Source organism: Oryzias melastigma, unplaced genomic scaffold, assembly GCF_002922805.2.
Source record: "Oryzias melastigma strain HK-1 unplaced genomic scaffold, ASM292280v2 sc00246, whole genome shotgun sequence".
NCBI classification, from domain to species: domain Eukaryota; kingdom Metazoa; phylum Chordata; class Actinopteri; order Beloniformes; family Adrianichthyidae; genus Oryzias; species Oryzias melastigma.
Window position 1 is genome coordinate 531,444 of NW_023416888.1, and position 24,463 is coordinate 555,906.

Here is a 24,463-nt window from a genome sequence, read left to right on the forward strand (position 1 = left end):
GAAAAGCCGAAAGGAAAAGAAGAAGAAGATTACATTGTACAACCCTACCTTCAGGTAGATTTTACTGGGACTGATAATCCTTAAATCCTTTCTCAGAAACTGATGCAGCTAACTGTTTTTTCTAACCAAGGAGATGACCCGTCCAGTCCACCTAATTATGCTCCTGTTTAGCGTCATGGTTCTGCTGTAAAATGATGTCCCGGTGTTTTGCGTTGCTTTTTCCTGCTTGTGTTTTCATCAGTTTGATTGCAGTATGCAATCATTAGGTTGATTGCAGTATGCAATTGTATTGTTTCAGTATTGTTCTTCTGTTTTATTATACTTCTTATTTTTCTTTCTTCCGTACGTTTTTTTGTCCGCCTGTAACTTCTGCATACTTCATCCGATTTCTGTCATTCAAGTATCAAAATGCTCAGCTTATTGAGGACATTGTTGCTCTCTTCTGAATCTCTTCTGCAACTTTTTGTTCTTCAGCAATTCAACAAAATTGCTGCAACTTTTTTTATTGAAATGCATTGTGAAGGCTCTTCAGCAACTCCAAACTTTCTAGAGTCGTAACTTCTGCATACTTTATGCTATTCTGAAAATTCAAACATGCACTTTTTCTGCTATTTGTGGACATGTCTGATGTATTTAAACAATTCTGCAAATTTTTATTGTTCTTGAAATTTTTGAAGTTGTTCAAATTTAAAATAACATTGAAGTCAATGGCGACAGTGCTTCAACTTCACTGTTTTTGAAATGTATCTCCTACAATTTGTGAGCTACAGGCACCATTTAAACTTTAAAATGTAGTGGAGGGACGAAGCTATTTAGGTATTACTTTTCTTGTGGATATGTCTTATAGTTTTTGAACTACAGCTGTTTGAAATCAGGCAATTTTGGACTTTTGGGACGATTTTGACAGTTGCTACAACATGTGACGTCATCACTCAGCGTGAGGACAGGATTTTTATAAAGACAAAACTTTTCCAAACAAATCGTATAACTCCTGAACCGTTGGTCGTAGAGTCGCAATTTTTACACCGAAATGTGGGAATTTTTGTCTAGATTAGTTTAAAATCACCCTCAAAGTCAAGGGTTGAACAGTTTTTTAGCAAGAGCCTCAAGTTTGAGACAAACTCCACCCAAACCGCCTATACTTCACCATTGTACAGAACACGAACGCATTTGTTCTCGTGGACTGTTTTTAAATTGCCATTGTGAGAGCCCCCTTGAACATAGAAACATGAAATTTACACAGATAGTCAAAAACCGTGTGGTTCTTACAAGGTTTCAACTGTTTTGATATTTCAAGTAGTTTTGAAGATATAGACATTTGTTTGAAACATGTAAAAATGCTGTTTTCCCATCCGTTAACACGGGATTTTGAGGTGATGGCAGGAAGGATTTACTCCTCTCACTTCTGATCAGTTTCACATAAAGATGTTATGTTTGACACTAATAAATCATATATTTCTAAATTCTTCCAAGCCTGAGGTTTACAAAACTGAAAGAATTATTCTGATCGGACGTATGGTTGGCGAACAGCAGTCATTTGTTCGGAGCAAACCATGGTGCTGCAAAATCTGCCAAGTCATTGTGCTCAAATATAGATGCTAACCCCTCCCCTCCCCCCACATCACGCGCGGGGAGACAGTTTCAGGAATTTGTGACTCCCTAAACTTATGAATAAGAAGTTTCAAGTTCCCCCTGCCAATTCTCATGCTACAGTTCTTGGACAAGATACATGAAACTGTCCTGCCCAGTTGCCTGATGTAAATGCTATTTATTTGATGAACTACCATGCATTGTTACTGTAATGCTTTATGGGCATTTGTATTTAAATTTTTGCTGAGTGAAACCACAGACAATGTTCTTCACTCTAACAGAATGCAGAGCTCATTTGGCATTTACTGAAGATTTTATGACTATTTTGAAGTTAAGCTAATATTTTAGCTACATGTTAGCTTTTTTGTGGCTATTTTAGCTTTTACTGGGGGTTTTCAGGGTATTTTGGAGTTTAGCTAATATTTTCGGAACATGCTAGCTTTTGTGTCTAATTTAGCATTTACTGACGCTTTATGTGCTATTTTTTAGTTCAGCTAATATTTTAGCCAAATGCTAGCTTTCTTTGCTATTATTTATTTGATATGTTTGCTATTACACAACTTTAAACTTTCTTCAGGTCTAACCAACCCCCAACACTGGCAGGCGGAACGTGAAGCCAACCAGGAAGTAACAAAACATTGCAGTACCGGCACTGACCAGAAAGGCTGGTGCTAAGAGTGAGCAAATTCCCATTGACTCCTATGTTAAAATCCTCATTTTCAGCCCTCTAATAAACCCCTTTAATGCCTGGTGCTTTAAGTTTTTATTGGGGGATCGCGGCTTTTGATTGACAGGTGACGATTGCGGTGGATTCTGGGAGCAGAGCTCAGGTGTTCAGCTGTCTGCTACAGATTTAGCGTCAGCGTGAGCCCTATATTTCGGTTTCTGTCCTGCTGCCGTGCTGTAAACTGTTCGAATATGCTCTCTGGGAGTCATCTGGTGTCTTTTCTCCAGTAAGTACTAAAAGAATAACTTTATATATCTTCTTCTTTTCCTTTCGGCTTCTCCCTTCAGGGGTCGCCACAGCGAATCAGTTTCCTCCATCTAAGCCTGTCTTCAGCATCCTCCACTCTAACACCAGCCACCTTCATGTCTTCATTCACTGCATCCATAAACCTCCTCTTTGGTCTTCCTCTAGACCTCTTTCCTGGCAGCTCTAGACTCAGCATCCTTCTACCAATATATTCACTGTCTCTCCTCTAAACATGTCCAAACCATCTCAGTCTGGCCTCTCTGACTTTATCTCCAAAACCTCTAACATGTGCTGTCCCTCTGATGTATTCATTCCTGATCCTATCCATCCTGGTCACTCCCAAAGAGAACCTCAGCATCTTCATCTCTGCTACCTCCAGCTCTGCTTCCTGTCTTTTCTTCAGTCCCACTGTTTCTAGTCCAAACAACATGGCTGGTCTCACCACAGTCTTGTACACCTTTCCTTTCATTTGTGCTGAAACTCTTCTGTCACACATCACACCTGACACTTTTCTCCACCCATTCCAACCTGCTTGCACTCTCCTCTTCACTTCTTTTCCACACTCTCCATTACTCTGTACTGTTGACCCTAAATACTTAAACTCCTCCACCTTCTTTATCTCTTCTCCCTGTAACCTCACTCTTCCACTCTGGTTCCTCTCATTCACACACATGTACTCTGTCTTACTGCGGCTAACCTTCATTCCTCTCCTTTCCAGGGCAAACCTCCACCTCTCTAACTCCACCTCCACCTGTTCCCTGCTCTCACTACAAATCACAATATCATCTGCAAACATCATAGTCCATGGTGATTCCTGTCTAACCTCATCCGTCAGTCTGTCCATCACCATTGCAAACAGGAAGGGGCTCAGAGCTGATCCCTGATGTAATCCCACCTCCACCTTGAACTCCTCTGTCACCCCTACAGCACACCTCACCACTGTCTTACAGCCCTCATACATGTCCTGCACTGCTCGGACATACTTCTCTGTCACTCCAGACTTCCTCATACAATACCATAGTTCCTCTCTGGGCACTCTGTCATAAGCTTTCTCCAGATCTACAAAGACACAGTGGAGCTCTCTCTGACCTTCTCTGTACTTCTCTATCAACATCCTCAAAGCAAATGTTGCATCTGTAGTGCTCTTTCTTGGCATGAAACCATACTGCTGCTCACAAATGTTCACTTCTGCTCTTAGTCTGGCTTCCACTACTCTTTCCCACACCTTCATTGTATGGCTCATCAGCTTTATTCCTCTGTAGTTACCACAACTCTGCACATCTCCCTTATTCTTAAAAATGGGCACCATCACACTTCTCCTCCATTCCTCAGGCATCTTCTCACCACCTAAGATCCTGTTGAACAACCCGGTCAAAAACTCCACTGCCATCTCTCCTAGACACTTCCATACCTCCACAGGTATATCATCAGGACCAAGAGCCTTTCCACTCTTCATCCTCTTCAAAGCCCCTCTCACTTCACCTTTACTAATCTTTCTTACTTCCTGCTCCACAACCGTCACCTCTTCTACTCTTTGTTCTCTCTCATTCTCTTCATTCATCAACTCTTCAAAGTATTCTTTCCATCTTTCCATTACACCACTGACACCTGTCACCACATTACCATTCCTATCCTTGATCACCCTAACCTGCTGCATGTCCTTCCCATCTCGATCTCTCTGCCTTGCTAATCTGTACAGGTCAGTCTCTCCCTCCTTACTACCCAACCTAGCGTACAAGTCATCATAAGCTCTTTGTTTGGCCTTTGACACCTCTACTTTCACCTTACGCTGCATCTCCCTGTACTCCTGTCTACTCTCCTCAGTCCTCTCAGTGTCCCACTTCTTCTTAGCTAGTCTCTTACTCCGTATACACTCCTGCACCTCCTCATTCCACCACCAAGTCTCCTTATCAACTCTCTTTCCTGATGACACACCAAGTACACTCCTACCTGTCTCCCTGATCACATTAGCTGTAGTTATCCAGTCATCTGGGAGTACCTCCTGACCACCCAGAGCCTGTTTCAACTGTTTCTTAAAAGTCATGCAACAATCTTCTTTTTTCAGCTTCCACCAGTTTGTCCTCTTCTCTGCCTTTGCCCTCTCTTTCTTCATCTTCTTCACCACCAGAGTCATTCTACACACCACCATCCTGTGCTGTCTGGAAACACTCTCACCAACCACTACTTTACAGTCACTGATCTCCTTCAGATTACACCGTCTACACAAGATGTAGTCTATCTGTGTGCTTCTACCTCCGCTCTTATAGGTCACTCTATGTTCCTGTCTCTTCTCAAAGAATGTATTCACTATCGCCATTTCCATCTTTTTTGCAAAATCCACCACCATCTGTCCTTCTACATTCCTCTCCTGGATACCAAACCTGCCCATCACCTCCTCATCACCTCGGTTTCCTGCACCAACATGACCATTGAAATCTGCACCAATGACAACTCTCTCATTTCCAGGGATGCTCATCATCACTTCATCAAGATCCAACCAGAACTTCTCCTTCTCTTCCAGCTCACATCCTACCTGTGGGGCATACCCACTAACAACATTGAACATCACACCCTCCATTTCTATCTTCAGACTCATCACTCTATCTGACACTCTTTTTACCTCCACAACACTCCTAACAAACTCCTCCTTTAGGATAACTCCTACTCCATTTCTCTTCCCATCTCCACCATGATAGAACAACTTGAACCCTGCTCCTAAGCTTCTAGCCTTGCTACCTTTCCACCTGGTCTCCTGGACACACAGTATGTCTACCTTTCTCCTCTGCATCATGTCCACTAACTCTCTACCCTTTCCTGTCATAGTTCCAACATTCAAAGTCCCAACTCTCAGTCCAACACTAGTGAATTTCCTCTTCTCTCTCTCCCTAAAAACCCGCCTTCCTCCTCTCCTTCTTCCACCAACAGTAGTCCAATTTCCACTGGCACCCTGTCGGTGAACAGCACCGATGGCGGTCGTTGTTAACCCGGGCCTCGACCGATCCGGTATGGATTTCGTAGGTCTGATTCGCATATTTGATTCTGCAAGATTTTACGTCGGATGCCCTTCCTGACACAACCCTTTGTATTTATCCGGGCTTGGGACCGGCACAATGAGACCCTGGCTTGGGCCCCCTCGTGGCTACAAAGAATAACTTTATATATGCCGGAAATAAATTATTAATGTATATTATGATTATTTATTTTAGTTACAGTAATTCGATTTTATTCTCAGCAACATTGATATCTATTATGTTTAAAGTTTTTTTATGGACAGTTCTTTTCTTTAATCAAAAAGTTATAACAAGTTAGGACATAATTCAGATCTGTTACAGTGTAGCATTTCTTGGAGGCAGCTGTGATGACCTGTGTTGACCATTTGGTCACCCAACTTTTATGTGGAGTGCCTTTTTCAAGATAACAGAGTTCCCCTTCCAGCAAGGGGGCCATAAAGTTGTCTAAAACCTCTATCTCCCAGTCAGATGTAAGTCATTAAACCGGGCCAGACCCTGACTATTTTGCACTCGAAACTCTGGTTAACTTCAGCCTGTCATCTTCAAAAGAGTCTTGGTTCCAGCAGGCTGACCCCCAGAGAGTCTGCAAGCATTCCCGACAGACACTCACCCCTCGCCTACACCGCTAGCGCCAAGGCTTCGTTGCGTTGCGGGAGTGGACTAGCTACAGCCGATGGCTTACACTGGCTGCTGCTCCATCCACAGCCTGTGAAAGCTCAGCCCAGACAGAGTAGTGCTGGATCTCTATGATCAGCTTCTCGTTGTCCATGGTTATGACTGACAACGCTGTGCTGCAACACACTTTGAGTAACCCGAAAATTACGGAATGTTTGCGACACGCTGAAACCGGCGAGTTTAGCGGAAAGCTCGTTTTATTTTGAAAATATACCGGATGCATTTTAAATTCGCTCGCGTGGTTTCCGGTTTAAGTCGTGAATAGCCCCAACTTCACAGAAAGTGATGACGATCAGCTGCGGCGTCCGTCAAAATTTGAACCAAATGAAAAGGATTCGCAGCGACGCAGAGGTCAGTCCGCAGACGCAGGACGTGAACGCCTGCAGTGGAAGTTTCTCGCACACTTTTAATGTTACGAAAAGACTACGGCGCACGCAACGGAGCCTTGATGCTAGCGGTGTAAGCGAGGGGTCAGAGTCCTTTGTTTGAAACACGTGACCTTTCGTAACTTTTCTTATGTTTTAAAACACAGGACTTTTGTTAATTGGATCTAACATGTAAAACATCTCTCCACAGCACCAAGAAAAATTGTCTATTATTACATGTGTGTAACCAAACCTTTATTCCTAACAGAAGAAGATTCACAACTACTTTGAGGTTAAAATCCATGAAAGAATCATGTGTAACCGCCAAAGCTTGGAGAATTGCTTTTCTGTGTTTATATGGACTTTGGTAAGAGTTTTATGTGCCACATACAGGATTCACACACACATATAGGGTTGTACAAACTGTGTTTGATAGAAACCCCTTTTGTTGTTAATTCAGCATTAAGAATAAACACATCCAGAGACCAGAATAAAGTTACGCCCCTGATATTTGCATAGCCAGAGCTCATTGGGACATGCAAATTACCTCCAATCGTAAAACGCCTCAAATCCCCACGGATTGGGCGATTCTGGCCCTGCCTCCCAAATGGAAAACCCTGGCGCCCACGCCAGAGCAGCCCTTCTCGGCGGCTTCTCAGACCTTCTCAACACCTTCTGAAGGCTGCTTCACGGGCTCAACAACACGCCTCTAAGCCAACAGGGCTGATAAGCCAGAAGCCAGAACAGGATCAGAACAGGAACATCACAAGTTCTTCCAGTCTTAAGATCACGTTTTTTTTCACGTGCTTTCTTCCTTTACAACCTTTTTGTTTCCGTTTATTTCATAGACTGATTCCAACATTTTTAAAATTTTTGATGCTTTTATTTTAAAAATGATTTTTAATGCTAGACCATTCGATAAGTTTCATTGTCCGGCCAGCTTTGTAACTTATACTTTTTGGTCACAAAACGGAATAGAGAAATCGTTCGACCACCCCAGAAGCTAAGTGACTGAACGGAGCAGAACCAGCAGAACCACAGGTTCCCTTTCCTTCTACACCTGGCTGCATATCTCGCCTCTACAGCCGGCCTGAAGCATCCAGCCAGGAACGGGATCAACCACCTTTCCTGGCAGAGCAGACCCAGATCTTCAGACCGCTTGGTGAGAAGTCCAACTTCGCTCATACAGTCAACTGCTGGTGGTTAGAATAAAGATTAACTATTTTTGCAAGAGTAACATCTTTGCCCCTTTTGAATTCCTCCTTTTAAGGATAGCTTATTCTCAGATCAGTAACAACACCTTTGTGTTCTTATTTAACTTAGTGTATTTTGCTGCGGACTGCTTTTGTAATTTTATGCTGTTTTTATATTTTGTTCTTAACTTGTCTTTTTTTCTATTCTTTCCTCCTTTTATTGTGAAGCACTTTGGTATGCTACAAGCAATTGTAAAGTGCTATATAAATAAAGTTCATTCATTTATGCACAACACACACTTAATGCATCCACACATTTAGCATTTCTCACCTCAATATTGTATGTCTTTTCTTCTCATTTATCTATTTCTAGTTACTAGTTAAAGTCATATTCTATGTTCCACATATGTTGATTGCTTTCCATGCTTTTACGTCCATTATTTCTGCTTGTTCAACCTCATGTTATTCAATGAATATTCAAAAGGACGTCGTTGTTTAGATATCATTATTTTTCTTCTTTGTGGTAAAGTCCCTTCAAGGGTAAAGACACTTACGCTTAAGTTGAGAGACTGATTAATTGATTACTTTATTGATTAGAAGTAGCTGCTAATCATTGATGAGTAATATTTTCCTTCATCACGAAGATGGTGCCCCGAGGATAATTTTATTAAATTTCTGTTTAATAAAATTTATATTTTTCAACCAACTTTGAGATTGAATACTTCATATTCACCCCCTTGAACACTACAACAGTAACCCCAGAATCTCTTCATGTTAAGTTAAAATGTGAAGACAAAAAACTTTCAGTTAATAAGAACATATAATTTAAATATTTTATTTTTAACAAATGTGTACATGCTTTATTTTTAGCTTTGTCTTGTGATTTTAATGTATATTGAATTTTATTTTCATTGTATCTAATGTTTATCATGTATGTTCCTCTTCAGGTCTGCTTCTGGTGGTGAGTTGGATTTATAATCCAAAACAATCCAGCGTTTACATTTTAAGGCAGTAAAATTCTAATTTTAACATATGAAGATGACTCTTGCTGATGTGCGTGATTCAATAAAAATCATGTTTAACATATTTGAAAGACCAGTCTCTTCTGTTAATTCACTGTTTTAGCATATAGTTAAGACAAAAGGAAATGTGGGTCAAAGTCAGATCTGTACAAAATTTATTCTTGAAGCAGATGAAATGATTCAAAACATCACAAACATTGTTAATTGAAAATTCAGAATTGGTTTCCCTTTATTCAAAGTAGGGACCTCTCTAAACATGTCATGGTTAGAAAGCATCATCTATGATAATACTGTCTGTTTTTATATTTAAAAAACCTAATAAATGATCCTAAGAGTACATTTCTATCTACTGAAATAAAATTCAGTAAGAAATGAAGGAAAAAAAAAAAAATTAGTGATGGGTTGAAGAGTGTGCAGCCGCTGGATGTTCTCTTTGATCCCAATGACAGCTCCAGGCTCCAGACGTCGCCCGTTCACGTCCTCCACAGTGATGAGAGAACCAGGAGCTGCTCTTCCTTGTAGAATTAAAAATAAAAGATGTCCACCACCACCGTCCGCCTCAGCTGAACCAGGTGATGTGGGTCCCCGCCGAGTTCACGTCGCTGTGGTGGTATTGTTGAACTGTCCTTCTGGTGCCAAATGGAAATGACGTCACCATTAATCCAAACTGTAATTGTAAGGAAAAGAAAATAGATTTCACTCAAAAATATTTGTACATGTGCAGTTTTGCAAAGATGTGCTAAACACACAAAATAAAAATATTTCATCTTGTTTATGCTCAAAATCCATGTGAATATCTTTAAACCAAATCTTTTAAGAAAATGAGTTTGCCTATGAAAGAACATGACAGTATTTAGTTTGGATTGTCAGCAGAAGAGAAGGCAGCATCAGTCATGTTTAACCTCTTCAGACCTGATGTTCATCACATTCTGACTGATATTAGTTCATTCTGCTTCACTGTGACTGTGTTTAGAGGATTCACTTAAATATTAGCTCCAGCTTTAAGAAGTTGACATGATTGACTCAACTAAGAAGTAAAAAGAAATGCTCCTCATATTGTAATCACAGCATCAGCTGATCATATATCAACAATTTGATTTAACACTAGATAAAAACTACGTTTTACACAATCGTATTACTGTTGTGGTGTGTTTTTAATGTATATATAAAGACTACAATAACTTAAGGCTAAATAACTTATTGAATAAGATAGCTTAGGACCACAGAAATGTTCAAACAAGTGGATGTTCAATTCGTACAAATCACGTATCACGGGAAAATACGTTTTCATTGTTGTCTAAAAGTCACTTCCACCGCTTAACAGATTGTGTGTAAAACACCAAGTACTCACCTGTAAAGATTCATGATGTAAATAATCCACCGCGGTGCTGCTTTGCTGGAGAATTGAAGTGGTTAGCCGTTAGCATTGAAGAACCACAGACGGAAGAGCTGTGGGCGTGAACTAAAACAAAGCGGGTGAACTCGGTCCCGCCCCTTTTCCCCATATTTGGAACGTCCATGTGATGCGGAGTTAACTCCAGCCTATATGGCTGCGGCCAGGAGCTGAATATTCAGGCTTCATTTCAGGGACTGTGGAAGTCAACGGGTGACGTCAGAGATGATGCGTCCAATTATATATTAAAGTCTATGGGTCTAACTTCTAGATACATTTTGTAATTAAAAAAATTCAAACATGTACTTGTTCTGCTCTTTGTGGACTGTTCTGCTGTCTTTAAACAATTATGTAAATATCTCTTCTTGATACTTTTTGGTCTGTTTTAATTTAAACAATTCTAGTCATTTTTCAGGGTTTTTTCATACTGCAATTTTACAATACTCTTGCAATAGCACCGACATGCCTATGGTTTTCACCTAACCTGGACTTTTCAGTATATTTCTGTGTTTTCAATTTTTATTTTTCTGCAATGTATAACCAATACTGCCATCTTCTGAAATTTTTTCTGCTAATAGTGATTTGATTTTTATGAAAAAAATAGATTTTGTGCAATCCAAGAAATTTTTTTTTTCATTCATCTTCTTGACCGCTGTGTCCCTGTCGGGGTCGCGGGGGTGCCGGAGCCTAACCTGGCTATTGATAGGCGAAGGCGGGGTACACCCTGGACAGGTCGCCAGTCTGTCGCAGGGCCACAATCACACACCCATTCACTCTTACATTCACACCTAGGGGAAATATAGAGTCACCAATTAACCTATGATGCATGTTTTTGTGGGAGGAAGCCGGAGTCCCCGGTGAAAACCCACACATGCACAGGGAGAACATGCAAACTCCACACAGAAAGGTCCCAAATCCCCCAGTTGATGTTTTTTTCAAATCCCGCAGCCGGGATTTGAACCGGGGCCGTCTTGCTGTGAGGCAAGAGCACTAACCACTGCCCCACCGTGCAGCCCAATCCAAGAAATTTCTGCCACTTAATGACAATATTGCTGATTTCTGCAATTTCTTCAGCAACTTATGCTAAACTTCAGCTTCTTCTGCTAAAGGTTATCCATTGAATCATTTAAAGCAACCACCTTCTGCAAATCTGCAATCAAATTTTTTAGTTGTGTTTGATTTTATGTTTTGTTAATCATAATTTCAATCTTTTATGTTGGTGCTGTTAGCCCCAAAGGGGTGGAAGGGGATGGAAATGATACATTTCCTCCTTAATTTTCATCAATGACATTTACCAAGTGCCTTTTGTACAAGTTAGAAGTCACAAGATTGGTTTGTTTCTTGCCAGGGGCATTCTATCATGACATTTTGACTTCATTAGAACATCTTGTCCATTTTTAGATATGAAACCTTAAAGTCACTATCTTAAGTTCCTGATTAGAACTCGTTTGTGCTTCTGTATAAAAGGTGATGGTCCCACTAACAAGCAGAGATTCTGCAGACTCCCCTCCACGCATCTCGCCACCGTGCATTTCTTTTCATTTACTCTGTTCAATAAATACCCTTTAAAACGTTTGGCGAACATTTCTTTATTCCATCGGATCTAACAAATTTCCACCACAGCTCGCATAATTGAAATCAATTGTCTGTTCATATTAAATGCAATTCATGTCAAATTCATGTACAGTATGTCACAAAAGTGAGTACACCCCTCACATCTCAGCAAACATTTAGCTCTATCTTTTCTTAGGACAGCACTGCATAAATGACTGTTTGACACAATGAACAGTAGTCAGTCTAAAGTTAGTGCAGCAGTGTAAATTTATTGTCCCCTCAAAATAAATAAAAATACAGCCAATAATAGCTAAACCCCTGGCAACAAAAGGGAGTACACCCCTAAGTGAAAGTGTACAAATTGAGCACAAATTATCATTTTCCTTCCCCTTTGTCATGTGAACCATTAGTGTTACACTGTCTCAGGTGTCACCAGTTAGCAGGTGAGTTAAAATTCTGTAAAAAGGCTCTTCCACTCTCTTAACCGGCCACTGAAAGTTCAACATGCCACCTCATGGCGACAGCTCTCAGAAGACCTGGAAAAACAAATTTTTGCTTTACATAAAGATGGCCTAGGCTGTAAGAAAATAGCCAACACTCTGAAAAAGTGCTGCAGCACAGTGGCCAAGATCATCCAGCGCTTTAAGAGAACAGGTTCCTCTCAGAATAGGCCTCGCCATGGTCAGCCAAAGAAGCTGAGTGCACGTTCTCAGCGCCACATTCAAAGACTGGCTTTGGAAAACAGACAGATGAGTGCGTCCAGCATTGGGGCAGAGATTAATGGGATGGGAGGTCAGCCTGTCAGTGCTCAGATCGTACGCCGCACACTGCATCAAATTGCTCTGCATGGTCGTCGTCCTAGAACAGGGGTGTCAAAGTCAAATGGACGGAGGGCCAAATAAAACATTTTGCTACAAGTCGAGGGCCGGACTGTCCAAATGTTCATTGAAATCAAAATTTGACCAACTGAAAACCTAACAAATATATTACGATTAGATAAATAAAGCAACATTTTCTTATGACTGTCAGTATTTTTTAATTTTCAACAGGCTGACACAAAAGACAAATATGTCAACACAAAAACACCTCATAACATGAACATTAAATGAACAAAGTGGTATTATTCAAGGCACCATCAGCTATATTTTCTCATTTTGAATTTAAGCAACTTCAAAGAAATAAATAATATCAGCAATTTTCTGCCAGTCTCTGCACTGATAAATATAGATATATAAATATACTGCATTGAAATAAAATAAAATAAAGAATCTATGAACCAGAAACAAGACTTTCTTCACGGAAAAGTCATATGTGCAGTGTAAACAAATATTTAACTTTTGAATTTGAACAGAGTAAAACTATAAATATGTTACTGCACAGTAATTTTCACTTTTTTGAGGCTGATGATACTTGGTGGTGTCTCATCTTTTCTACAAGCTCATCAATGTTCGGGGTCAGGCTCTGAGCTGAGGAAATCGTCAGAACTGAGTGAAGGTGTTCAGCAGTAAGTCGACTTCTGTGTGAGGTTTTGTTCAGCTTCATTAATGAAAAAAGTTGTTCACACAGGTATGTGCTGCCAAACATAGACAAGGTTTGAGCAGCCTGGGTGCGCAGCTGGGGCATCGTGTCGGGGAGGAAGCGCGCAAACTCGGCAGCGCCCACTGCTGCGTATTTTGCCTTCGCCGCATCATTGCATTGTAGTTCGATCAGCTCCATTTGGAGGGTTGGCGGTGAGCTTTCTACGTCAACTGCAAACGGATTACTGAGCAGTGCAAACCTGCTTTTTTGTGCTTCAAAGTCCGCAAATCGGCGTCGGAATTCAGCGGTGAGTACACTAACTTTATCAGCAAACTCTGCGGTTGGAAACACACTAGTTGAGAGCTGATCTTTCATGGTCTAACAGCTTGGAAAGTGGCTCAAGTTTTCTTTCCGCATTTGTGCCTCCCATAGAGTCAGTTTGGTTTGAAACGCCTTGACAGTACTGTACATATCAGAGATGACACGACCCCGACCCTGCAGCTGCAGGTTCATTGCATTCAGATGGCTCGTAATGTCACACAGAAAAGTCATTTCACACAAAAACCCTTCGTCTCTGAGTTGTGTTGTGTCTTTCCCTTTGCTCTCCAAGAACAGACAAATCTCCTCACGAAGCTCGAAAAATCTGTGCAGCACCTTTCCCTGGCTTAACCACCGCACCTCAGTGTGATAGGGCAAATCACCATGCTCCGCCTCTAACTCGCTCAGAAATGCCTTGACCTGGCGGTGATTTAAACCTTTGGCTCTGATAAAGTTAACTGCGCGCGTGATGGTGCGCATTACATGTTCCATTTTCAAGGCTTTACCACACAGCGACTCCTGGTGAATGATACAGTGATAAGCTGTCAGCTCACGTGTGACGTTTTCCTGCTGCATCTTCTCCCGTATCTTTGCCACCAGTCCGCTCCTATGTCCACACATCGCAGGTGCTCCATCTGTAGTCAAACCCACAAGTTTTTGCCAAGGCAGCTCCATCTCGTTCACACATCTTGAGACCTCTTCATACAAATCATGTCCTGTAGTTGTGCCATGCATAGGACGTAACGCCAGCAACTCCTCTGTCACGTTTAGGCTGGAGTCCACTCCGCGGATGAAAATTGACAACTGGGCAATGTCAGAAATGTCGGCGCTCTCATCCACAGCCAGGGAGTATGCGATGAAATCTTTTCCCTTTTTAACAAGCTGCTCTTTTAGATTTATAGACAACAGGTCTATTCGCTCAGCAATGGTATTTCTGCTCAGGCTGACGTTCAAAAAGAGCTGTCTTTTGTCCGGGCAAACTTCGTCACAAACTTTAAGCATACAGTCTTTTATGAAGTCCCCCTCTGTAAACGGCCGGGATGATTTAGCAATCTCCTCTGCTAAAATAAAACTGGCCTTGACTGCAGCCTTGCTTTGTGATTTGGCTTTTCTAAACAGACCCTGGCGAGATTTGAGGCCTCGTTTTAATTCCTCCGCCTTCTGTTGCCTTTGTTCCATGTCCATATTCTCATTTTTGTCTGCGTGTTTTGTTTCATGATGCCGTCTCAGATTATACTCTTTCATCACCGCCACACTTTCTCCACACAGAAGGCACACGGGTTTTCCAGCGACGTCCGTGAACATGTACTCAGACTCCCACCTTGTTTGAAACCCCCGTTTCTCAGTGTCCACCTTCCGTTTTGCCATTGTTGATGGGGGTTAGGCTTGTTGCTGTGACCGCTAATAAATAAAGAAATTAAGCCTCCTCCCGCTCGGTGTGTCACTGTTGCATTGTGGGAAATGTAGTTCTTGCGTACATTATATCTGCTGGCTTGCAGCAGCTCGCGGGCCGGATCTAATAATAAATTAATATCATCACGCGGGCCAAATAAAACCCACTCGCGGGCCGGATTTTGCCCGCGGGCCTTGGCTTTGACATATGTGTCCTAGAAGGATCCTAGAAGGAAGCCTCTTCTAAAGATGATGCACAAGAAAGCTTGGAAACAATCTGCTGCAGACAAACTAAGGACCAGGATTACTGGAACCATGTCCCGTGGTCTGATGAGACCAAGATCAACAGATTTGGTTCAGATGGTGTCAAGCATGTGAGGCAGCAACCAGGTGAGGAGTACAAAGACAAGTGCGTCTTGCCTACCGTCAAACATGGTGGTGGAAGTGATATGATCTGGGACAGCATGAGTGCTGCTGGCATTGGGGAGTTACAGTTCATTAAGGGAAACATGAATTCTAACATGTACTGTGACATTCTGAAGCAGATCATGATCCCCTCCCTCTGGAAACTGGACCGCAGAGCAGTGTTCCAGCATGATAATGACCCAAACACACCTCCAACATGACCACCGGTTTGTTAAAGTGGCTGAGGGTAAAGGTGATGACTGGCCAAGCATGTCCTCAGACCTAAACCCCATAGAACACCTCTGGGGCATCCTGAAGGGGAAGGTGGAGGAGCACAAGGTATCAAATGTCCACCATCTCCGTTGTGTTGTGATGGAGGAGTGGAAGAGGATTCCACTGGTAACCTGTGATGGTCTGGTAATCTCCATGGCCAGGAGACTTCAAGCCGTGCTGGAAAATGATGGTGGCCACACAAAATATTGACATTTCCCATTTTTACTTAGGGGTGTACTCACTTTTCTTGCCAGGGGTTCAGCTATTATTGGCTGTATTTTTATTTATTTTGAGGGGACAAAAAATTTACACTGCTGTACTAACTTTACACTGACTGCTGTTCATTGTGTGAAAGAGTCATTTATGCAGTGCTGTCCTATGAAAAGATTTAACTAAATATTTGCCGAGATGTGAGGTGTACTCACTTTTGTGACATACTGTAAATCATCTTTGTTTTAACTAGGGGTGTAACGGACCACGGATGATCCGTGATCCGTACGGATCAGAAGCCACGGTTCGGGACACGGTTCGGACACGTGTGCACCGCGGACCACTCCGACCCTCACCCCCAGCCAGCGCGCACACACCTCGGGCTCTCATAATTTAAACCAATTGTCCGCTCACATCAATGAAATTCTGTCAAATTCCTGTAAATTCTCTTTGTTTTGACCAGCGCTGAAGTAACAGCTTCACGGTTATTTCTTAAAGTCTGTTCCTGAATCTCCCGCTACGTGTGGGCGGAGCTTTCAGCGTTTTTCCTGCATAGAGAATTTGGTGTCGGCCGCCACCAGCTCCTGGAAAAGGGGGGATGTGGCTGATTCTAGGAGCCCAGACTGAGAGAGAGTCCACGGAGACCCGAATGATGACAAAATGATACAACAGAAACAATTATTTCAGTAAACCAATAACCAATATATATTCGCAAATATTTAGATTTTAATGTCAAGGTAACAATACTTAAATATTTTTGCTTTGGAAACATCGTCTGTGGACCCCCCTCCGCTAAATTGAAAATGGTTCGGTCCGACTGGACTTTACTTCCACAGCTGCGCTGTTTATGACCGACAGACCCACAGAGTTTGAGGGAGAGAAGACACGCTTTAAAATCAGGAGTTTAAACACCTGATTTAGAGGAGAACCTCCATGAAAAAAGAAAAAGGAGACAGTCTGTCTATTGCCGCGCGGAAAGAGGAAAGGAGAGAGTGCGCATGCTCGTAAACGGACAGAGGGGTGGGAGTGGGGGGCATCCAGTTAGTTGTAAGAGTTGGAAGTGATGAATTTGAGGGTTTTGTTAAAACATTTGCCTGAGGCTTTTGTATGGAGCTTCAAACTAGAATAATTAGTTGTTTTATTGTGTATCAATATACGGTTTGTTAGTGGCTCAATTAGTTACATTACATTAGTTAACTAATGGCTCAATTAGTTACATTGAGCCATTTATGTTTTATAATGATGTGATCTAATAATAGTAAAATATGTAAATTGAAAGAATGTTCAATAACGTTTATGAAATAACCACAATAATAGTAAAATAAACTTGTTAAGGTATACAAATCTGAAGTCCCCACGAGACACCACCATCTTATTTTAAGCCAGGAAAAACCCTGCAGCTTCCGTCACAAACTTTACTCAACTTGACGCGGATGGATAGATATCAGGTTTATTTAATGTTAAGACCTGAATAAAAGCATCGGTACACGTTTACATTTCTGGATTCAAAGAATCTCCGAGTTTGGAGAAGCAGCTGTCTATTTTAAAGCATTATTTTCTCTCAGTTTTTGTAGATTTGGTCACAAGACATGCAAATGTAGTCAGAAACTACATGTTTTAGTATTTTGTTTGTGTTCAAACTCTAAAGATATTCTGTTTTAATAAATAGGTGTCAATGAGCAAACGTTTTAATGTTGCATATATAAATATTGTGTGTGGGAAGTACTTTATATTGATACTGAATATATGATTTGAAGCATTTCCAAAAATTAGCTTTCATATTGTTGTTGTCGTATTTATTTTTTTTTAACATTCAACTGATCCGAAAAATGATCCGAACCGTGACCCTAAAACCGTGACACGATCCGAACCGTGAGTTTTGTGATCCGTTAAACCCCTAGTTTTAACAGGTGCTAAAGTAGCTGCTTGACAGTTCTCCAAAAGTGTGGGAACTTGAAGCTCCCGCTCCGTGTGGGAGGAGCTTCTGTCGAAAACTTTTCTCCACTTCATCATGGAAGATCCGAATGATGAAATTTAATGTTTAGTTAATTTTAAGAGCTGAATAAAAGCATCAGTACATGTCACAGTTCTGGGTTCAGAGAATCCCCCAGTTAGGATCCACCATAGCAGCAGCTGTCCCGCACAGGAGAAAGCCGCTGCTCCGTAACAGGGATGTGGCATCAGGGGACGACAGTATGGCAAGCCAAAGGGATCATAACTTGTCAGGAAAAGTAGGCACGCAGTGTCATCTTTTACGGATGACAATTATTTTAAATATTTAAATATTCCCAGAGTTAGTTTCAATAGAACAATTAATACCAAAATTAATTTTAAGTTTGATTTTAATTGATTTTTTTTACGATTTAACTTGGACATCAGCATTTTAAAGGGTTCTCCAGATAGAGTTGGTATTTTCAACACTATTTTTATGCATTCTTTTCTCTCAGTTTTTGTAGATTTAGTCTAAAGACAAGTAAATGCAATCAGAAATTACATATTTTAACATTTTGTTTGTGTTCAAAGTTAAAAGATGTTTTGTTTTTTATAAATAGGCCTCAATGAGCTAATTTAATTTAATATTTGTTTTGAAGCTTTTTCAAAAAAATATTTTGGGCTTTTGTCTCATTTTTTGCTGTTGTTTTTTTTTTTACTTTTTACTGATCCAAAAAATGATTTTGAAGCGTGACCTTCATACTGTCACGATCCGAACCGTGAGTTTTGTCATCTGTTACATCCCTACTGCTGAGAAATGTCTGCATGCTTTTAGATTGATCTAAAGAAAATCAGAATCTGTTTCAACCTTTGTAAACATTTTTAAAACTGATGATTTTTTTGCAGCTTTGTGATTCTGAACATAACAGAGTAAGGCGTCCAGCTAACAACATGTGGCTCTGAGGCCAGAGGAGCAACACGTCCACAGCCAACAAGAAGTACGTGAAATACTCGAGCCATACCCCAGCCAAGAACACCCAGGCCATCAATCATGGTGGTGTGGGAGTCTGTGCCCACCAGACTGTCAGGGTAGAGAAAGCCGTTGTGGTTGAACACTACCCGTGCCAAATACTCCAAGTTGACCTGGTGAACAATTCCTGAACCAGGAGGAATGATCCGCATGTTCTTGAAAGCTTTTGAGCCCCACTGTAGAGAACAAATGTAAACAGTAAGCAGAGTGATGGAACCCCAACATTCTAAACTGCTCATACCTTTCTCAAAACCTTACTTTTAAAAACTGGAATCTTTCTTTGTTGCGGTCAAACTCCAAGTCCTGGTTCTTCTGAAGGCTGTCAGACCTAAATAATAATGAAAATGTAACATCTACAGAAGAATTCAGCATTACTGGGCAGGATTTAAAATTATGCATTTGCTCTTACTTCCTGTTGAAGTCCACTTGGATAGAATGATCAATGACTAGGTCTGCAGGGCAAACAGGATTTATCTTTTCTGGATCGCCGCCTAATTTCATGACTGCATCTCGCATGGCAGCAAAATCCACCACAGCAGGAACGCCTCTGCAGGGAAGAGCATTCAGACACAATGGTATGGCGTTTATTCTATGTCAAAAGTCCAAATAAGACATCTCCATGCACGTATCCCACATTCCTTGTAGACAACTCAGACCAGAGCGAGCCCTTTCTGCAGCTGCGCGCTCGTCTTTAATCCTCTCGCGAGCAGAAAAAAGTCCTCGCACACTAGAGACCGTCTACTTCCGTGTGCGTGAGCTGCTCGCGCTAGCAGAATCTCAGTGAGAATGCACGTGGCATTTTGGTCATGTGAGCTTGCGCAGACTCTAGCTCTGCTTGCAAAGAAACTTTCTGCATGCGAGTGAAAAATTAGTTTTGACAATTGGGGACAGAGACAGAGTGCTGCACAAGAACAAGTTTACTAAAGGGGAGCAGATTGACAGAAAATTTACTTTTTCCTTAATTCTGTCCAGGTGATGATTTATTTTTATATGAAATTATTACAAAAACATCATAAAAACATTAGACAATTAGACAATTAGACAATTAGACATAGCTTTATTAATCCCTTTGGGACACACCCTGGGGGAAATTAGGTGGTGGGCAGCAGCCGTTCTCGACAGCGCTTTATCGCCCGAAAAAAAGACACATGAGGGTACAGGAAAGGAAGGATGTCAAAAATCAAGTATCTTCAGCCCGTGTCGCAGGAGGGCGGCATGAGTTAAAAGTACAAGCAAAAATACATCAACATTGAAGCACATTAATTTCACAAGACAAAAAGGTCCACAAACTGACTCCCAACACTTATTTTGATTATGATGATTTGAATTCTTGGCAAGATGCAGAACTCTCACAACGAGGGGCTTTTTTCAGCTCAACATTGCTCTGTAATGTTTACAACTACCAATAAAGGTTCCATACAATATATGAGCTTCTAAAACACAGTTTTCATGAATTAAATTCATTTTCTTGTATTTATCCGCCAGGCCTTACATTCTGCTCCATGAAAGTATCGTCTGACTTTAAAACGGTCTGTGATTACATAAGATGCTCACACACCAGCTGCGTTGGCGTGCATTCAATTAGGCGTTGGCCACTTTCAATTAGAAGTCTATACAAACGCACGTAGAAGTCCGAAATTGTGCTCTACGAGCGTTTGCATAGACTTTTCAGTGAAAGTGGCAGCTTGAATGCATGCCGACGCAGCGGTGTGCGAGCACCTATACAGTTGACGAGGAGCAGCTCGATTCCTTCATATAGGATAATAGCATCAGTGTGTAATGACAGTGCTGTCTCCACATCAACACTTTAAACTTTCTGTGGCTGATGTACGTCTATCAGCTTTATCATCCAGTTCTGTCGAGATTCTGTTAAAAACTGCCTCATGCAGATGTTGTGTGTCTGTGTGAGTGTGAGTGGGGGGGTGCTCCTCTCGCGGCACATGCGCCTGTTTTGTTGAGAGAAACAGAGAGGGGGGTGACCTGTCTCACTCCCTGCCTCACATCTTCTCTCATAGGTGGGCTAACCTTACACCGAACAACTTTGTAGTTTTAGTCCTACTCTTTGTTTCTGATTTTGTCAATGCAATGCAAACCTGTAGATTACAACACATTATTTTTATGTGTGAATTTTCCATTTTTATAAGAGCTCAGTTTGCACAAATTTATTTGAAAGTGGCCATACCATGGAAATTCTGCTTTTTGAGGTTATAAGTGCATTATTCTGTTCATTCCTCACTATAAAGAACCCCAAAGCGGCATTTTGATCTGTTCATGCATCCTGCTTTCTCCAGCAGCCCCTCCCATACCCACGAAAATATGCGGGGGTGGAATCATGCTGACGCAAGCACAATGTGAACCGCTCCCTCAAAGAAAAATCTATGCTGCAAGCTCCGCCCCCAGACTACAATAAACACGTACCCACTTTCTCCATGGAGTTGTGGTGCTGAGCTAGTTCTCCTCTGTCCGAATGTGTATTATCCAAAAGGAAATAATTGGTCCAAGTGTTTACTTGTTAGGACGTTTATTTTAACACTGAAAAACGTATAACTCTCTTTTCTGTCTTGTTACGCGGCGGGCGCCGGCTGCTATTGTGACGTCATATTAAAGCTCTATTGTAGTTCCAACAGAATTCTCTTAAAAACAATGTCATAAAACCACAATGATGAGACACGGAAACTCATTCAAATGTGGTCGGATGAATTCATGCTCAATTAAATAACTTTTAACGTGATCCACATTGATTCTACTGACGTATTTTTTTTACCGTGTGAACCTGTAGCATCTCCAGTAACCGTCATGCAGGATTCCTCTGCGGTACCAAAACTGCAGTAAAAAGTGTTGAACCTGACCTTCATACAGACGATCAAAATCCATCAAAAATAAAACGTTCGAATAAGGGAAAAGTCCTGGAAAGCATTTGCAAATGCATTTGGACATCAATCTTTCTCTTCTGTTTTGACCCGGCCCCATAGCTGCTGGCCAATGACTGAAGAGATCTTTAATCATGTGGTTTTGTTCACAAAGTTTGGTCACGCTGAGGAGGTTCAGGGAGGCAGGCTCAAGGATGAGGTCGTAAATGGGCGGGGCAGACAAGGAGCAAAAGGCGGAGCCTCAGAGATTGAGTGGTTTTACTTCCAGGTATTAAAACGGTCCACAAAAATGATATTTCATAAATAATTTGTGTTTTAGTGTTCTGAAGGTAATGTATGATCATACATATGGATATAGTTTACTCTGATAGGCTGACAGAAATTATGGCATGACCCCTTTATTTCCACAATCCCCTGCTTTACTTTCATTTGCACTTACTTCCTTTTTTTATGCTAATTGTTAAGGAAGTTGTTCAAATATGTTGACTAAAATTCTGTTTTACCAAGTGACTTTTGTAAGATGTTTTGTGTACTTTTGAAAAGAAAAAAAAATGAAAAAAAGAATAAAGCTAAATATATAAACAAAACAGAAAAGTCTCAAGACAAAATAAAGCAACAAGCTGCAGAATGGAGGAAAACTCCTCTGGGGGATTAAAGTGGGAACATACACAAACAGATGGGGTGTAAACGTACGTGAAGTCTTGAAGGATTACCCGAGCAGGTCTGAAGGGTACCTCCACAGTCTGAGTCTGTGTTTGCTTCCAGTTCAGGATGTTCTCTACATCTGAGCGCTTCACCAGAAACTCGTCGCAGTTCCTGACTGCAGACTCCAACAGCACCCGGATGGAGAACGGCAGGCGATCTTAGAGCACAGTAACAGAAAAAGTCTGCTGAGACCACAGCGTGTCAAGCACAACTCCAGTTTAACAGGTTGCGGACATTACCATATCTTTGATCTTTGAGCTTTGATAGGTTGAAAAACTGCTGCTGTGGGTCATTAGGGTTGAGAGATTCAATTAAATGCTGAAAAGGGTTCTTTGTATTTGCTGGCATCTTTTGTTTCTGTGGAAAGCTAAAGACATAAATGCACATCAGAAGCCTTAAACCAGCACTGCACTTGTTGACCAAATGAATACAGTGGAAGACTCTACAGGGTTAATAACAAGACCCACTCCTACCAGTGATGGACACTGAACTCTTGCCCCCTTTTACAGTCCTTACATAACTAGCTTAGTTTGGCAGTTAAAAAAATCTGCACCTAAACACGTGAGAAATCCTCATTTCACTCCAATCTGCAGTGTATAAAGAGAATGTGCTGACGTTCCATAAAGGTTCTGTTAACAGGTCTAAATCCATGTCAAAGTTTACCTGATAAAGATTTGACTGCACTTCCTGAATGGCTGCATACTTTGTTACACTTCTCTTCAGTCACACTATGATACTGTGATACTAATGCTGTCTATTTGATCCCAGAAGAAGTTCCACCAACTGACTAAATAATGAAAATCATGGTCAGATTCGTAGCTTTGACAAAATACAATTTAGAAAACATAAAACCCGTAGAAATACATTATAATGCGACAGAAATTGGGAAATAAATTAAACGAAATGGTCTTAACTAAAACATTTGCGGGTCTCATTCATATTGCAAAGTCACGAATTTTTGGTCTGAGCAAACTTTTGCGTCTAAGCACATAGTATGACCCAACATGAAAAACGAAAATCTGTCGAAAGCTTTACAGTTAACAATAACAACGGTGCGTCAGCCTAAACTGGTATAGAGTAATAAGGGGTGAAACGTGACGGCTGGTTAGCTAATTTAGCTCACAGCTCAAAGTTGTGCCCAATGAAATGCCAGCTGGTGGTGAAAAACGACAGCTCCGCCGGCAGAAAGAGTTCAGATACCAGCGACTGGAAGTAGGTCTTATTCCACAAACTTACGCGTTTGACCAGGAGTAATTATTGTCGACCGATGGCTCCCTGCCTGAGCGCTTTGTCAGTCCCCGATGTCAGTCCCCGATCCCCTTTCCCTAACCACGCCCTAATCGCGCGCATGTGTATTACGTCACTTCCTCTTTGCCGCCAACATTTGCGACGGTGGTGGAGAGTTTTGGATTTGATTTGCGTCAGCTGGATTTGATTTCCGACAGTTGGGTAATCGATTGGGTATCCGAAACAGAGATCCAACAATAACAGCTGATCGCCACAGTTGCTACTATTCCATAAACGGATCAATCCTTCAACAGAGTTACTCCACCTCGTTCAAATTATGACTGCAGTTACAAACATAAAGGTAAATACGACCTAGCTTCAATCCTTGATATTTGTGCTTCGTTGCTAATTTAAACAGTTCATACATTTCATAAATACAACGTTATCATATTTGTTTACATAAAGACCCCAAAACGTGTTTTGTATGTTAGTTTTAGTATTTAATTGTAGAATTTTCCTGATGATCATGGAGGACATAAGTAGAAATGAGGATTAAAATTATGTTTTTTTAACATTTAATGATTGAAATAGTTGTGAATCAAGAGCAAATGAAAACATGTTAGTAAAAATGTTGTAGTTGTGTAAAATCTACAAGTTCTACAGACACATTTCTGTACTGTCACAGTAGATGTTAAAGTTGTTGATGGTTTCATATTTGCTGAGGCAGGGGAAATAACATTACATTTAGTTTGTAATTACCTATTAATCTAAATTTTAAATTATTTTCTCTATGATAAATATGATAAA

The 24,463-nt window shown here is 41.1% G+C and overlaps 2 protein-coding genes across 2 annotated transcripts in view; one reads left to right on the forward strand and one right to left on the reverse strand.

Annotated features, from left to right (window-relative positions):
- Positions 1 to 2,383, forward strand: part of LOC112140654 — a 33,535-nt gene extending 31,152 nt beyond the window's left edge. Inside the window, exon 9 of the mRNA XM_036210789.1 lies at positions 2,168 to 2,383. The gene's annotated coding sequence lies outside the window, so the exon portion shown is untranslated. The remainder of the gene's footprint in view (positions 1 to 2,167) is intronic.
- aco1 (aconitase 1, soluble) overlaps positions 1 to 23,820 on the reverse strand; it is a gene marked incomplete at its 5' end in the record, with an annotated part of 41,338 nt that extends 17,518 nt beyond the window's left edge. Inside the window, 6 exon segments of the mRNA XM_024263638.2 lie at positions 18,847 to 19,030; positions 19,113 to 19,182; positions 19,264 to 19,401; positions 22,418 to 22,586; positions 22,669 to 22,796; positions 23,666 to 23,820. Of these exon segments, the coding sequence (XP_024119406.1) occupies positions 18,847 to 19,030; positions 19,113 to 19,182; positions 19,264 to 19,401; positions 22,418 to 22,586; positions 22,669 to 22,777 (670 nt within the window).
- Positions 23,821 to 24,463: the final 643 nt, after the last annotated feature.